This window comes from Melopsittacus undulatus, chromosome 6 (assembly GCF_012275295.1).
Source record: "Melopsittacus undulatus isolate bMelUnd1 chromosome 6, bMelUnd1.mat.Z, whole genome shotgun sequence".
In the NCBI taxonomy this organism is placed as follows: domain Eukaryota; kingdom Metazoa; phylum Chordata; class Aves; order Psittaciformes; family Psittaculidae; genus Melopsittacus; species Melopsittacus undulatus.
In genome coordinates, this window is record NC_047532.1 from 2,351,027 (window position 1) to 2,367,370 (window position 16,344).

Sequence of the window (16,344 nt, forward strand, 5' to 3'; positions counted from 1 at the left end):
TCCTTTCTCAAATGCAGCAGCACTGAGCAGGTAAGAACAATCTGTTCCTCTGAGCATCCTGGCTTACTGCCTAGAACATCAATATGCTCCTAAGGAACTGACTTCATTTAAAAGCTTTACCAGACAAAGGTAAGAGAAACTCTTCCAGCCTATCTGGAAGCACGCCTAGCATTCCTGCTGCATGTCTCAAGGTAGCCAGCAGGTTAGAACAGGAGCCACCCACAGCTGGAAGGATTTCTACTTCTCATTCTCAGTAAAGCCAAACCTCAATGTTGCGTGTGGATGCTTCTTGCTCTCTGCAACCGAGATGTTTCCAAACCTTTCCACTCAAGACAACCAAAACAAATGAGATGGTCAAGCCCCCAGGGGTCAGGTTATCTTCTAGAGAAGCTGGAAGAGCAGTAACTTGCCCAGGCACTTCAGTCTGTAGCAGAAACTTCTCAGTGCAGCTACTTCCCCGTGACACCAACCTGTTGCAGGTAATTAAGAGCTTTCCTATTTGAGACAATTTAAGTACATAATTAAATACTCTCCTACACTTACTACTGCAGAGACAGGAAGAGCAAAGGTTTAGCTTGGGGGATCTGCCCTCTGCATTGCATCACCACATGCCTTGGGGGAAAAGCTGCACTAGTTCCCAAGAAAAGGCAGCGGAATTCTCTATTGCCCAGGACCTGCCTTCTGCTCCTCTCCTCTGCCTAATCCCATAAACAATGCCTGAGAGTAGGTTCTCCTATAGTCACTTCTCACTCCCTTGTTGTTAGCCTGCTTACTGTTTTACTTCCAGCTGGATAATCCAAGTTTCTTTCCAGGAAAGCCAGAAGGGTTTAGCTCTCTGAGCAACTAGTCACAGATATCTTGCCGCAGCTCCCACAGCTCTGAGCTCAAAGCACAGCAAAGCTCATGGGTAAATGCTGAGAGGTGTTACAGTAAGGTGGCAATTAACCCTCTGCTGCCTTCCTCTATTACAATATGCTGAAAAGACTTCTCATTAACACTTCCATAAACACACTAAGACAAGCAAACCTTTAATCATTGGCCTCATGCACACCAGTATTCAGAGGATGAGTTACAGAATACATCCTTCCTTTGCTATACCAGAACTGACAACTACTGCCCACTTGCTGGAAGTCGCTCAGCAGGCAGTTCACAGCTCTAAACACCATCGAAAATTGCCCCATGGGGGATCATTTGTCTTTTCTTCCCTCTGCTCCTAAACTTATGTACCACAGAGGCTGATGCAACTCAGCTCCTCAAGCTGAAAAAGAGGTAAGGGCGAGAGGAATAACAGGGAAGAGCACTGTGTGCTGCCCCAGAGCAGTAACTATTACCTCCCTCACACAGGCCACATGCCAGGGTACACTCTCAACTCCACGAAGTCACACAAACACCAAAGTTTTAGAGAAACATTTATTATAGGGTTGCAGAATTTATGCCAATATAAAGTCCCTTAATAAAACTCTCAAGTTCATTAACTGCAGGACACTAACTCTTCATTATCTTTACACTGCAGGTCTCAAAAAAAGGAACAATGCACTGACTGCAGCAGTAACACTACTTGCTCATAAAAAGTTGATCTAAAAAGTATATATAAGCCAGAGTAGTTTAGGGTTACAGCTACAGTCACATTCACAGGTGAGCTATACCAGAACAGAGTCTTGAAATAGGAAGTTACAGAATAAACCAATTCATAACCAAAAAAAACCCCTGACAAGCTTTAAGAGCAATTCTATCTGAATCTAACAACTAAATACCACAAAACCAAACTAAGGTTGAAGAATTAAACATAAGCTCAGGGAAGGTTCCAAATATACATACGAATTCAATACAGTAATTGCACAAAAAGAAACAGGGTAGTGTTAAAGGTTTATGCTCACTGAGGCTGGATTTTACATGCTTCACACATGGTAGTTAAAATAAACCTTTAATGATATGGATCAGGTTTTTTAGCCAGGATGCGGAGTGCAGAGCTATTCTACAGAACTACACAAGATGTGCAAACCACAGATTGTTAATATTAATCATTCTGTGAAAGTTAAGGTGAACAGAATTGGTTCCAGCCAAGGAATTGGTTAACATTTTTATATATATATTTTTCTGCCATTCCCAGATTACACTAAATCAAACACGTTCAACAGATAAACTGGTATTAGCCTTCTAAAAAAACCTTACTCAAATTTAACATTTACATGAGACAACTAAAAAGTTATACCAAGGATCAAAGAAAGCTGAAATGGTGACTTTGTCTTCTGAAATACAAGCAATACACAGAAAATGCATAAGGCTTTTGATTATCACTGCACATTTTAAGAAGTCGATGTCTAATGCTCAGACTTCTCAATGGAGGTGTGAACTAGTCACCTCCCATCCAACACCTTTCACTGTTGACAGATCTTTGTTTCAACAACGAAAGAGTTTTCAAAGTGTCTGATTGAATGACAGTTCTCCACTGAACGCTTCTGCAGACCTGGGGAAGAGAGAAGATGAGAACTTAAGTAAAGCAGAGCTATAACCCAGCAGCCAGTGTTTACGGGTTTTGTAACAGTATGAACAGCAGCAAGATACAATCATGAGTACACAGTGCTCCCACAACCAGGCACTGTCACCAGTGCTTGGTATCAGTTTGGTTTCTGACAAAGCACCTCCCACATTGTCAGAACAGTAACAACCGAAGTGGGAGCCATGTACAAACACGGGGACAAAGCAAGCAAGCTCTTTTTTCTAGCATCCCTGCCACCACTTTAGTTGTAGAAGAGACAACACTAAGTAGTTTGTGGCAGTTTCTCATAGGCTTGTCTAGCCTCAGAGAAAAGGAAAAGCAAAGCAGATTAAACTCTTCCCTGTAATTTCAGTAACTCAGAAAGGGTGCAGGAAAAAACCCTGGTTCTTTATCAGTACTTCCCCCTACTCAGGGTATATAAACACAGAGTGTGATTCTGCAGAGATGTCTTCACCTTGAGCCCTGTAAGGATTTGCCATGTGGCTGATGATCTCACTCAAGTTTTCCCTAACAGCATTAAAGTGATTTTCTCTATTTTTGGACATGCCAGATTGGATCTGACACAGGCAGTTTACCTGTAGCAGCTGTGAATCTTTATTAAGAGACAAGAATACAGCAGTCTTGCCATCAAAGACAAGCTGCTAATGCACTCCAATGTACAACCATTAGGGAAAAAAGATTTATAGCTTAATAAGCAGAGAATTATCCAGAGTAAGCAAAAGAAGCTATCCATTGAAGTCTAGAAGCACTAGCTCTTAAACAAAACCCAGCAGGGCACTGTTTGTTTTGTAAGCACTTCAAATCCAAGCTGTCCTTCAAGTAATCTCAGTCTTATTGCCTGGACAAGCTACAAAGCTTCCAATGCTACCTAACCAGGAACATAACTGAACAGTCAGGATGACCTGTCAAATTCCCCACAGGCCTTCAGTTACAGCTCCAGGCAAATGCCACAGAACCTGAGGTCAGTTTGATCTAACTGATGAACCTCTGCACCCTACAAAATCCAAGAGCCAATGCAGCAGCAGGGAAGGAAGACTACTTCTCCACAGAAGTTAAAGGAGTTTATCCACTTCAGTCTAATTGTGTGCATAGCTTGTACATGTTAGAGGAAAAACATGCTAGAAATCTGACCTAGAAAGCAAGACAAGCCTTTCTCCTGAACAATTTTCCCCTCAGCAGCAGTCTTCCAGCTGGCTAGATTTCCCACCCTCTTTCACCTGCCTCCCAAGGGCAAACAAGGTTACAGAACAGAGACAGTACCAAGCAGCATTATCCATTTACTAGAATCTTTTTATGCAAATATTCTGCTGTGAAGATGTCAATAACATGTTATAGTAAGATTATTTAAGGAAATACCATAAACGTTCTTTGCAGTTATTGTCTATAGACTAGTCTCAGAGCAGCAATCAACTTAGACTTGTTCATAAAAGCATCTTCGCAAGCCTAAGAGATACAAGCCTCTCTCCCTCATGAAGGCAGCATTTACTGTTTCTTCATGTGTTCTATGCCATTAACTATAGACCAGTCTTGTGCTCCCATATACAGAGCCTTCTATCTAGTAACAGGATGTAGTCTCCAGCAAACAGGAGATGTGGCTCCTGATGTTGTAAGCTGTAACCGAAGAAACTCTTGCCCAAGAAGAAAACTAGAGCAGAGAGTTCTGACAAACCAAACATCTGCATTCTGAAAGGCTGTGAGTGCCAAAGAATTAGTTCTCTGTGTCTGGTGAGAGCAGCAAACTATGAAATGCTTTAAGAACTACAGTGAACTAAAATCCACAGTACTACATTTCTGTGCTCCAGGCCTGCTCCCAGTATATCAAACTATTGACACCTCAAATTCAGTTCTTTTCACAGAATAGCAGGGAGTGGTGTGAGGACATGGGCAGTAAAGAAACAATGCTCAGAAGTTCCTATGAAGTGTTCTTCCTCTTTCACAGAAGAGGTCTGGGACATCCAGAACTAGTTGTTCCTTTATTTCATTTTTTCCAAAGCAACTGAACCAAAGATAATGCTTTTACTTTGTGCTTCTGCAATCCAGTTTTAGGTAGGACAGCGACAAACTAAGCTGCACTGAGAGATTCACACAATCAGATGGATTATGTGAATTTTAAGGTCAAACTAACTTACAGTTTCAACCAAACAGAAAAATGTTTTAACCTCTAATCCCATAACTGAAACTCAGCATGGTTGAATGACACTCCTGATGCATACTTAAAGGCAGGGGAAAAATAACCCATTTGTTCTCATGTTGAACCCTCAGAGCTCCAGTGGTTGAAGTATGCACCCTTTCCACCCTCCAACAACAGGTTTGGTTTCTTACTGATGGGAACTCACCTGTTATCTGGTCTCTGCGCTGAAGTCTGAATGTCTCTTTTCCAACACAGAGTTGGTAGATGAAGATGCCCAAATCAGACACATTATCTATCTCCTCTGTAACCACCATTTCTTCACGGACTAGGTAAGTCTGGGGCAAGTAAGAGCCAGTCTAAAGGGGAAAAAAAACTTGAAATTTTAGCATCCTGCTAAAAACAAGTATCACTAAATTTTATTCTGCTTCAGAAGGCCTTCAGGCTCTAGATTCCAGCTTTACTTCTTCTACTTTACAAGAAAAGTTCATTTGTATGCAACAGAAAGTTTGTAGATAAGAGAAAAAGTATTATAAAAGCTTCCATGTTGGAGGCAACACATCCGATACAATAAAAGCAGTCCCACCTACAAAAGTTAAGTCTTAACCAGAACGTTACAGCACTATTGAGACAAATTCTCACCCCTCATGACCAACTCAGAAAAAATGGGGGCAAGGATACACACTTGAAGCTTTATCTCCAGGAAGATAAAAATTAAGACCCCAAGTTAAACTACATGGGGCAGCCTCTAGCTGCCTCCAGGTGCTGAGGAGTTAATGGCTTTTTTGAAAAGTACCTCTGACGCATGATTTCTCACTACTGCATTTAATTTGGAAGTAGCAGCAAGCTCTGTCAGCTTGACTTTTAAGTCATCTTGGAAATAACAGCAGTTTTGGTCCCCAAAGAGTCACAGTGCTTGCAGTGAGCTCGTAACTACAATGCCACTAAACACCACTAAAACACAAGCACAAGTTAGCATTATCCTTTTCATTACAACTCTCATGGGGCAAGGGAGCTTTCTGGTAGTAACTTTCAGGTTTAGGCTTTCAACAATATTTGGAGCTTTATCAAATTCCTTTATAATAGCTAAATTTAACCTTATTTGCTAGTTGCTTTCAGCTTCCATAAAGCTAGGTATTAATAAGAGCATTAAGCATGAATCTAATCAACATAATATACACTGACAGCTGGCCTTAACTTCAGTACAGTGACTGAGCCAGGGGGATTATGTCCTTTGATGGCAAGAGGACTGTTCTAGCAAGAGCCCGTGGTTCAGGAGCAACATCCATTCTTACCAAAAGTGATCTTGTCAGCATAACTACACAGAAAAGTTTCCACGTACCGCCAGTTTTGCAAAGAGATCCATCAGATTCCTTGGTGGCATAACTATGGATGTGTTCAGTGGAATCACGTAGCAGTTACCCAGTTGCAAGTCAAGATACGCAGTCAAAAGCTATTTTGAAAACAAGTTTTTAATTAAGCATGACCTTTGGCTATTAGAACACAGTTCTACAAGGACTACGAAAGACACTAACAGCTGAATATCATGCACAACAACTATCAAAGAGGTATGTTCAGGAACTGTCTAGTATAAGAACTTCACAGTCACCACTTTCACAAACACAGTAAGTAGTTACAGTTCTTTTACAACAGGACTTCAGTACACAAGTGAAAGCTGACTATAAAAGCTGCTGCTATCACAACTCTAAATGAGTACAGTTTATATTAACATAGAGGAAGTATTGGGAGTATGCTTTCATAACTGAGGAAATCCAGCTAAGCACAGTGCAATGAAAAAGGTATCCAACTGCTGATAAACAATCATTCCCTGTAGGTAGTTCTTCAGAAAAAGTCAGATCAGCATTGCTAGTGAGTGCAAGAACTGCAGAAACCAAAATTATCAACATATCTATATGTTTTATTATGACTTTGCATAACACTTAGCCAGAATCAACTGAGTTCTTAAGTTGCCTGAATCCTTTAAGTTATAGCAAAGTTTCTGTCAAGACAGCAAAGATGAAAACTGAGTTCTGCAAACACAAGTAGCACAGCTCAGTTGTGTGGTGTTCAGTGCTACTGTTGAAGGCAGCACATACAGAGGTCGGTTCTAGTGCCTTTACTGCAATTGTATCTGCAGTGCCAAGGTTCGCTTCCCAGCCTATGACAGCTTTCACAGCTGACTAAGGATATCAATACTACCAACACAACTTTAGTAAAAAGTCAACTTAAAACAATCCTCTCCTCTTTGCTTTAGAGAAACTACATGCAACTAACATTGACAGCAAGCTTTCAAAGTCTCAAGAACAAAACCCCTGATGCTGTTGCAAATACTACCTGCTCCACAGTTTCTCAGTGAGCAACAAAACTATTTTCTTACCCTTTCACACATACTCACCCTATCAAAGTCATGAACAATTGCTGCTGGATCACTGTCTGAGAACTTGGGAACAGGGACATCGATGATGGCTATGTTATCATCCTCTCGAATGTCAGCTTCTTCAGCAATAGGCAGGAAGTATGGCTCTACAGCACGATCACGATTTTCATTTTCAAAGTAACACATTTCACCACGGTATACCTTATGCTGAAAGTAAGAGCAAGAATAACTATTTTTACAGAAAATGTTCCTTTAAAAATGATATTTCTAACACTCATGCTATGACACAGCACAGGTCTGTCACACCCGGGGCTCTTATAAAGGACATCACAATCTTCATGTCCCAGTTACTGAAGGTTTTCTATTACAGCAGTAATCCATTTATAATTACACTTTTTTTGTTCTGCAATACTTGAAAAAGAAACAACTTTGACATTACCTTAGGCATGAAGTACTTGTAGATGCAGGCTCCACCAACAACCACCCCTGCCAAGATGAACGCTAGACCCAGCAGAGTCAACAGACATCTCCCAGATGAGTTTTCACCTCCATGTGTGGCAATTTCCGGATCCTTTAAAGAGAGATGAGAATTTAGGAGGTGTAGCTGTTTTGCATTTAGAGCTGTTATCTACTGCTTCACTTTGATCTACCATTTTCTATTTCTTATAGGTGTACATTGAGAACTGCAAGCCAAGCATTATGTAAGGAAGACAGTTATGTTGAAATACTACAGTATATTAAGATCAGTTTTCAAACAGCACTGAAAGAGGGTATTTTCTTAGTTGGAAGATGCTTGCTAGACAAGCCTTTATCCAAAAACTATTTGAGCCATACAGAGCTTAAATAATTTAACAATGGATACAGTGCTGCAGCTGCAATATAGGACAAGGAAAGCAGGATTTGTAGAGCAAGGTCATTCTAAGGTACACATTGTTTCAAGGCCTTTTACCAATAGCTTGTTTCCTATCCTCCTCTTGCTAACACAGAAAGCTAAGATGCAACTTTGTCAATCAGCTAAGGAGCAGACCTCTGACATGAGTCAAACATTCAGGTTTTAGAACTTGTAATATGCACAAATCCACTACGAAAGAGAACCATTCATCAGCCTCAATACAGCTTTAAGTTATGCCAAGTAAAAATAGTCACCATGGCACATCCTACCTTGCAGCTTCAAAACACTCCTTCCAGCCAAGTCCTAGAGTTTTGTCTCTAGTACCCTGAAGCTTATCTCTCTAGTTCAAGGGTTTGTTCCACACCCAGCTCTATCTCAAGCAGATGACTGCATCCAAAGGAAACTACTGTCACCATCATGTAATATGGTGATGTGCTGTGTAATACCAAGTGCAAAGTTAGTGGTGGTGTCTGAATGACAAGTTTAACCCTCAAGAGTTGTTTCAGTGCCCTTCTAGACTTCCAGGTGAAAAGCTCACACAATGCAGGCTGAGGCAGAAGTACTGTCAAATACTAAACAACTAGCAGATTTTTCTCTTTGAGCCAACACATACTGGGTTTGGGTGTTGACAAGCACAAACAAAACACAAACAAACAAACAACCCAACCAACCAAACACCAACAAAAAACAAGCCAAGGGACCCCAAAGTGTTAGATAATCTGTTATGTCTGGCCAACTATGTGCCTTTAATGATTCCTGACTCTGGTATTTAGCACTTAGTTTTCAAGACCTGCTCTTTGTAGTGGTCAGGAAGAAAAATGGATTTCACAGCAAAAGATCTTTTCCTTTGTGCTGTTCCTACAGTCAGTAGCTAGATTTTGCACAACAGCTTCTAAGGCTTTTCATTATCTGCGTCTCACTATTTGCACTCCTGTAGAATACAATATACTTAAGTGCCCTGTGATCACAAGCCACAGCCTTGTTACAAAGGCTGCACATAATTCCATGCTCAGCAAGACATAGGAGTGTAGAAGTGAAATGCTTCAGCTATGCAAGTACTGAAACAAAAAACAAGCTGTTTTGCAAAAGTCAATACTCCTACATTCCACACTCACATCCTCCAAACAGAAAAATGTTGATTCAGCAAGACAAACTGCTGCAATTGGCTAGTTAAGCATTTGTCAAAAAAAACCCCACCCCAAAACAGCTAACCAAACCACAAGCAAGAAACCCCACATAATTTTTACTTGAAACTTTATTTAAAGTCAAAATTATGCTACTTTATATTGCAGTATATGAAAACCATCTTTCCGAGTTAACTGGCTTTTAAGATCAAGACTAATTATGGTCTCTTCACATTCTGTCACTTCCATCTACACCTTTCAGTTCAGTAACTTATCTAGCCTGCAACAGTCTGCAGCAGGTTTTGGCACTAGACATCCTACAGCTTGGATGATGTCGACATGTAATTAGCTACACTTGCTCTACACGTATTTCAAACAAAGCAAAGGTATTTATCATATTAAGCAGCACTGTGGGCAGCTTGAATCTGAGAACAAAGAGTTGACAAGGCTGATAAGAGAATACAATACCAAGACTTCACTCCAGTAGGTTACAAAGCCTCTGCTCAAAAATAGTAAGCGATTAAAAGAACCACAAAGAAAAAGCAGTTCTAAAATGTGCTGTAACAAGCAAAGCAAACTAGGAGCAAGAGAAATGACAAATCACTTGTGTTAACGTCTGCAGCTAGCTCAAGAGACACTTGACACAGCCAGCTTCAAAGAATCTGCAGGGAGAGTATTCTGCTCAAGTGTTTGGTGCAGATATTCCAGAGGACTTTCTCTGTGCTGTTTCAGCCAACATTAGCCATTAAGCTTGTTTGCTCTGCACAAATATTCCAGAAAAATGAGACATTAAAAATAATAGAACAAGTTTGTCTTGGAAGAAAATGGTGAACTTGATGGGTACATGAAACTCTCAGTCTTGAAGTCAGAGTGAAGAGTTGTTAAAAACCCCACGCACACATGTGCAAACACAGAGAACACTGTGACAGGTGTAACAAAACTGCGTGTGTGACCAATGGAGAAGAGCAGCTATCATGAGAAGAAAAGCAAAGATCTAAGTGTATACCAGAACTATTATGCTCAGGATTTGCATGGTACAAGGCTAACAAAACACATATAACAAGTTGCCTCAGGAGTAGCTGATGAGTTTGTCCTACAACTAGCCTGACTGAGGGTATTTTCAACATTTAAATTAGTACTTGATCTACATTGTTTCCCTATTATCCCTCCTTCCTTCTGATCTAATCATTCAGTGCTACTATTATTAACTGTGCACACATACAACTCCCACAGCTCAAGAGTCCTCTGAGCAGCAACACCACTCTGCACCCCTTCCCCTTTTAAAGGCAGGCTATTTTAAGTGAGGCAGAAGATCAGTAGGCTGGAAAGCAAGCTGCTTTGCTGATTACACCTTAGAAGGCACAAAAAGGGGGAAAACAGGCACTAGAGGCCAACCCCACAAGTTTTATTGGGGTTTGGCCCTTTTATTTTCTTACTCCCTAATTAGGAATAAATCAGTAGCCCGAGAGGAGGATTATGGGATGGGCTGAGTTTATTTACCAAGACGCTTCACTGAAACGTCAAAGTCTCCCACAGATTTGGAAAGTCCAATTCAACTCAGCAATATGACAACTCGTTAGGAAGGAAAAGCCAACCTCAGGTTTCTATTTAAAACCCTTTATGGCAGGTTTCTTAACTTCAGCGAGACATACCAGAAACCCAGACACCTCACCACGGCGCTGCTCCAGCTCGCTGCCTGCGAGGCCTTCTGCGCAGGAGGGAGCGAGCCCTAACCCACTTTGTTTGCCTCAAGACGCAATTGCGAACGGCCTCTTCCCTGGGGCCAAGCTGCTGCCGAGAGCACGGCATTTATCCCTGCGGCTTTCCCCAGGCTGGAACCGAACCCCGGAGCGCTGGGCTCAGCCGCCTGCTTGCTGCGGAGGTTTAAAACCCCGTCAGGAAGAGAGGCCCTGGCACGGGCCCAGCTGCGAGATAAACAGCCGGGCCTGCCCCTGCGTGCCGGCCTGCCGATGTCACGCCAGCCCCGCAGGCCGGCACCGCCCGTGGCCGCCCCAGCGGCGGCCGGGCTGGGAGAACGGCTGTGGGGACAGAACCGCAATGCTCCGGGGCCCACTCGTACCCGTTCACTGCACCGGCCCTGAGGGGAGCGGCCCCTCTCATCCCCCCACCGGGGACACACCGCAGGGCGGCCGCCCGTACGCTGGGAGCCTGCCCGGAACCGAGTGCACGGAGCGGAGCAGCGGGGCAGACAACAGAGCCCTACGGGCTGCCATGCTCTGCGGGCTGCCCGCTGCCTTCCCTCAGCCCGCAACCGCTGAGAGAAGATGGCGGCGGCGTCCATGTCCTCCTGCCACCCCCTTCACCACCACCGCCGCCGTTCCCCTGCCCCGCTCCTCCAGCCGCGGCCGGGCAGCAGGCGGAGCACACTCCCCGCACCTTATCGGCCACCAGCGCCTCGGCCGCCTCCTTCTTCGGCTCATCCTTCTGAGCGAACGGGGAATTGAACGCGATCTTCACCATGGCCGCTGCTCCGCTCCGCCGACTCCCCGCTGAAGAGCCTCCGGGCGGCGGGGGCGGGGCACAACGTGAGGCCACGCCCCCTTCCCCGCCGAGCCCCGTCACGCCGCCGGGCAGCGCCCCCTGCAGGCCGGGGGGTGCGCAGTGATCCCGGTGGGGTGGCGCATCCCGATAGGATACGGGTTATAAACTGCCTGGGATCCCAAAACATTCCTGTTTCTGTTGGTGCGGAGCGTGGCACCCTACAAGAGGTCCTCATTGGTGTGACCGGCAGCCTGCCCCCGTGCTGGGGCAAGACAAGGAGTGATCAAATTCCTGCTTGGAAAGACCTGCATCCTAAAACCAGCCTGGCATCCGAGCTTGGCTCCTCTGCAATCGTTCTAGCTTCATGCACTATTCGTGCAGACAACTGTACAGACGCCTAATGCTCTATTTGACACTAGGAACGCATCGCTGGTGAAGAGGAGGCACCTCAGGGCCACAATCATATATGGATTCACCATAGAATTCAGCTAGGTCTGAAAAGACCTTTAAGATCACCAAGCCCAGCCTTTACCCCAGGCCTCCCACGTCCACCACTAAACCATGTCACTAAGGGCCTTTAGCACAGAGATTGGGATATCTTTAGTCAAACTGCCCCCCTTCTCTTATGAAATATGGCCTAAGGTATCTTTCACAGCCAAGGAGACAGACAAGGCATCAACATTCATTACATGCCTGCAAAGGAGAAGAAGAAAAGACTTAATGTATTAGATTGTCTGCAATTATCTTCTCCTTCAGACAGATGAAAGTCTGTGTCTGTCTCACTGGTATTTGACTTTACAGCTCTAGAAAGAAATCTGGTTTAAATCTGGTGCCTACGCCATTGAACTCTTCCTCTCAGACAGCTGTAATTAAACAGAACTGAACACTATGCAAATATTGCAATAAGTAATTCTCCTAAGTGTAAACAAGATGCAGTGTGTATTACAGCATTCAGAGCATGTTCCTGTTATTCTGCAGGTGCAATATCACTGTTATTTCCTTTCAAGATCATAGCTTTGATTTTGCTCCCTTTCATGTTAATAGGAGTTTTGACTTTGACTTCAGACAGAGAAAAAACTAAAGTCTTTTATGTCTATTTAACCTGACTTCGTCTAGTAACAGAAAACACTTTTACCTCATTTTATCAAGAAATGAGAAAAATGAAAAATCATACCTTCCTAGCTTTAGTCTGCTAGGATTAAGTTAAGTCATTGAAGTTCCTGAGACACAGGTTTAAAAGCAGATTAAGTTTCCTATATATCCAGTGTGGTATAATTGCTTTGTGCTTAAACAAATTGACATTATCTTCCAGTTACTCAACACCTTTACTGAGAGAAGAAACAGAAATAGAACTGGAATAGACCCTTGCTATTTATCAGTATTAGTCTCTCTACATCCCAGTTTGCTCACTGCCTGTGTTCTGTCATCTGATGCAAGGGATGGACACACCTTGAAATCCTGTACTCACATAAAAAGGAAAAAACATAAGGTTTTTTACATTTGACTGTACTTGATGATTTTGCAGAACTGGAACTCTCAGAAGATTCTGTGGATTTCTATTCATGGCATCTGTGATAATCATTTATCATAATGTGATCAAAACTTACTTAAAACAACTTAAAATATGCAGTGGCCAGGAGAATGTAATTCCAGTATCATCAATTTTTCCTACACACCTGATAGTAACAGTCAGTTCAGTCAGTGACTCTTCATCCCAAATGAAGCTCCTCCTGCAGTGGCCAGATTGTATTTTGTAGAGCAGCCTGAAGCACCAGCTCTGCAAAGGCAAATTCCATCCTGATATATATATATATATATCCTGCATAAATATAAGAAATTTCATGTATTTTTAGCATCCCACAATCATCAGGCTGTTTGACTGAATAAATATTAGAGATGTCTAAGGGTGACTCCACTCCTTCACTTCTCAAATGCTTTTCCATCAGTCTCTTCTTACTAGTCCAGTTGTCTTTCAGACTTTAGCCATATATTGGCTGCAGTTTAGGCCTGGACATCCCAAAATATCTAAACAAGTTATATCACATATTCTATTGGATTCCACAATATTTCTGGTTTTCCTTTTTTTATGAGAACACACTGGGTTTACTGGTATTTATTCTGAGATCGTCTTTTTCACCTCGAGAGACAAGATTATCCCTTTATCCTTAATTATCCTTTCAATCCTTCTGGCATTATAATGTAAAGCAACACTGCTTAAAAATTAACAAATATACCAACTAAATTGTCTCAGAGACTAGAGGAATTTGCCAAAAAAGAAGCTTGAACTGGTGTGCTGTATCAGTTGTGATGCTGAATATCAATGAACAAGGCTTGTAAGGTGAGGTAGCATCTTTTATTGGACCCGTCATTGGCTCAGCAGATAATGTGACTTTTAGCATGGTTTTGAGTGATTCTTTGTAGCACTAAAATGAATTTTTAATGTGTAGGAATATTTTAATTATTCGAATGTACTTTAAAAAATCAAACTTTAAAATACATTTAAAATGTACATTTAAAATACTTTAAAACAGCTTATGCTGTCTCCTCCTCTTGTGCATGCCAGGAGAATACTTTCTTACCCTATTTGGAACAATAGGATACTATATTGAAGCACACATTTTATGTTTCAGTGGTCACTCACAGCTTAATGTTAAGCCTGCGTTTAAGGTTTTGTTAGACCTGAACATGAGTGCATGGTTAAGTACTGAAGTGCTTCACTTAGGTTGAGCTTCACACTCTCACTGAATACGGGGCAAGTCTACAGGCAATGAGGGCTGTCCCCTGCACAGAGCCTTAAACACCCACAAAGCATTGCACAACTGAGCCCCAGCCCAGACTCAAGGTAGCACACATGAAGAAACAATAATTAACACACATAATTAGTAACAGTCTTAAATATACACTATATCTATCAATCAATATATTCATGAGTAGCATAATTACTGAAGGAAGGGCAGCAAAATGTAAACAACAAGTACGTCACATAGGGCAGCTAAAAATGAAAGAGAAACTGCAAACTTTCTCCCCTTATGAAAAGAGACTGTCTCCAAGGTCACTGTTTTATGTTAATCCACATGCCTGGAGTTCTCCTTTTTGCCTTCAGTCCTTTTCTGGCTCTCTTGCTTAGAATTCCTCCTTCCCCTCCTCAGCCCCTTTTCCCTCAGTCTAACTCTTATATTCACTGTGTCCATTACTCCTCTAATCAGTGACCCTGGGACCTCTTCTTTGTTTTCACCTCGCTCCTGTCTATAGGGCTGTTGACAAGGAATCTATCAGTATTTCAGACCACAAAACCATCATGCTGAGAGCTGCCAATATAAACTGTTGTAAAGGAACATTATTTTCCCACCAGGCTGAGATGAATTTGGGCCTTTGACTGAGGATCTCTGTTTCTGGGCAGCAAATACTCTATTTGCTATACTGACTTCCCTTAGTGCCTGGCATGATTTTCTTCACTGCAGCATTATCAGACTCATGTATGTGGCAAAGCAAGAATGCATTACTCACTTCTGCTGATTGTCTTGTTACAAAATACTACAAAAGAGTATTAGTTTAATGAAAAATGCCCTTTTTACATTTAGGGAAAAGTCATGAGTCCATTTTGTAGTGACAAGCTGTGGAAGTGATGGGCACAAAAGTGAGCCTGAAGGAGACAAAGGCAAAGAAGTGATTACTGATTAAGCTACAGAGTCAAGAACACATCCTCTAATGGCCATGCTCAGACTGGTGCTGATGAGAATTCACTGCCCACACAGCCTCACAGGAGAGAATTCCACAAGAAATTCCAGTCCTCCAGAAAATGTGCTGAGCAAGGAGCACACCCAGAGCCATCAGCAACCCCAGCCAATTAAATCCGCCTCTGGTGCAACTGCAGTGAGGCAAGTAGAATGACACCAGAGATATGTTAGGAACCTGGAGTCTAGGGAGGGCTAGAAAAGCATTGCTAGACACTACCAGTAGATGAAAACCAGTAAACACTCAAAGCTCAAACTGCCTTCCACTGACCTGACTGAATTCTCATCATTGGACACAGAGTACTGTTAACCTTGGCATTGAGGGGTGTCATCTCAGGTTCCCCCTTTTTCCTTGCAAGCAAACTTCCCCCCAAGGTCACCTTTATGGACAGCACACCCCTTTGGCAAGATGGGCTGATTCCCAGTTTGCTCCTTTGCTTGGCAGCACCACACTATGAGTTCACCTGCCTTGGGCTGCTGCAGGGGACCAGGGGCTTAGCAGGGGCTGTTACCAGTTAGACACTAAATGGGAAGGTGCTGGGGTTAACCCCACGCCTCCATCCTCAGCATTTTCTCTGTGTCCTAATCTCTGCTTGCCAGTAAGAGTTGCTGGGTGGTGTCTGAGTGCTGGTGGAATGTAGTGCCCACACCTACACCCCAGATGTAGCAGATATTGCTGCAATAGCCCAACCTCTTCCTAATGGCAGCAAGACAGACAAGTGCTTATGACCATGTTCATTGTTTGGACTTAGTTTTGAACATGGACATGGGTGCATCTCCTTTGGCCATGCTGTGAAACTGTGCTGAACTCGACATGTGCTGCCTACTGATGCAGCTAAGCCCAAACTGTATGTACACTGCAGCTGTGTGAAGATGCTCCCAGCTCAACAGGGCTGTGTTGGCAGCGATTTATAATGTGCTGTCAAAACTATGCATTGAGTGGTGCAGCTTGTTTGACTTGTTATGTGTGGGTTTGCTTTGCAATGTGTCTATATGGCCACGCACTCAGGGGCAGCTCTTTTCTGGCTTAATTAAAATAGTACCTGTATCAATGGTACTCACTATGTAAATGATTGCTGTGCAGGCA

The 16,344-nt window shown here is 42.8% G+C and overlaps 1 protein-coding gene across 1 annotated transcript; it reads right to left on the reverse strand.

Annotated features, from left to right (window-relative positions):
- Nucleotides 1-1,396: 1,396 nt before the first annotated feature.
- ITM2A (integral membrane protein 2A) lies at nt 1,397-11,561 on the reverse strand. Its single transcript, XM_034064336.1, has 6 exons — nt 11,419-11,561; nt 7,445-7,576; nt 7,024-7,212; nt 5,971-6,081; nt 4,837-4,987; nt 1,397-2,467 (listed from the first exon to the last, which is right to left on the reverse strand). Exons 1-6 carry the CDS (start codon nt 11,500-11,502, stop codon nt 2,379-2,381), a joined length of 756 nt encoding a protein of 251 aa, XP_033920227.1. The 5' UTR covers nt 11,503-11,561; the 3' UTR covers nt 1,397-2,378.
- Nucleotides 11,562-16,344: the final 4,783 nt, after the last annotated feature.

Bases quoted from the DNA above. Each gene is read 5' to 3' on its own strand.
- ITM2A (XM_034064336.1), bottom strand. From the start codon at position 11,502: ATGGTGAAGATCGCGTTCAATTCCCCGTTCGCTCAGAAGGATGAGCCG. The intron at 7,213-7,444 runs GTAATGTCAAAG...TCTTACTTTCAG, and splicing joins ACAAGTACTTCATGCCTAAG to CATAAGGTATACCGTGGTGA. The intron at 4,988-5,970 runs GTACGTGGAAAC...TTTCCCCTTTAG, and splicing joins ATCTCTTTGCAAAACTGGCG to ACTGGCTCTTACTTGCCCCA.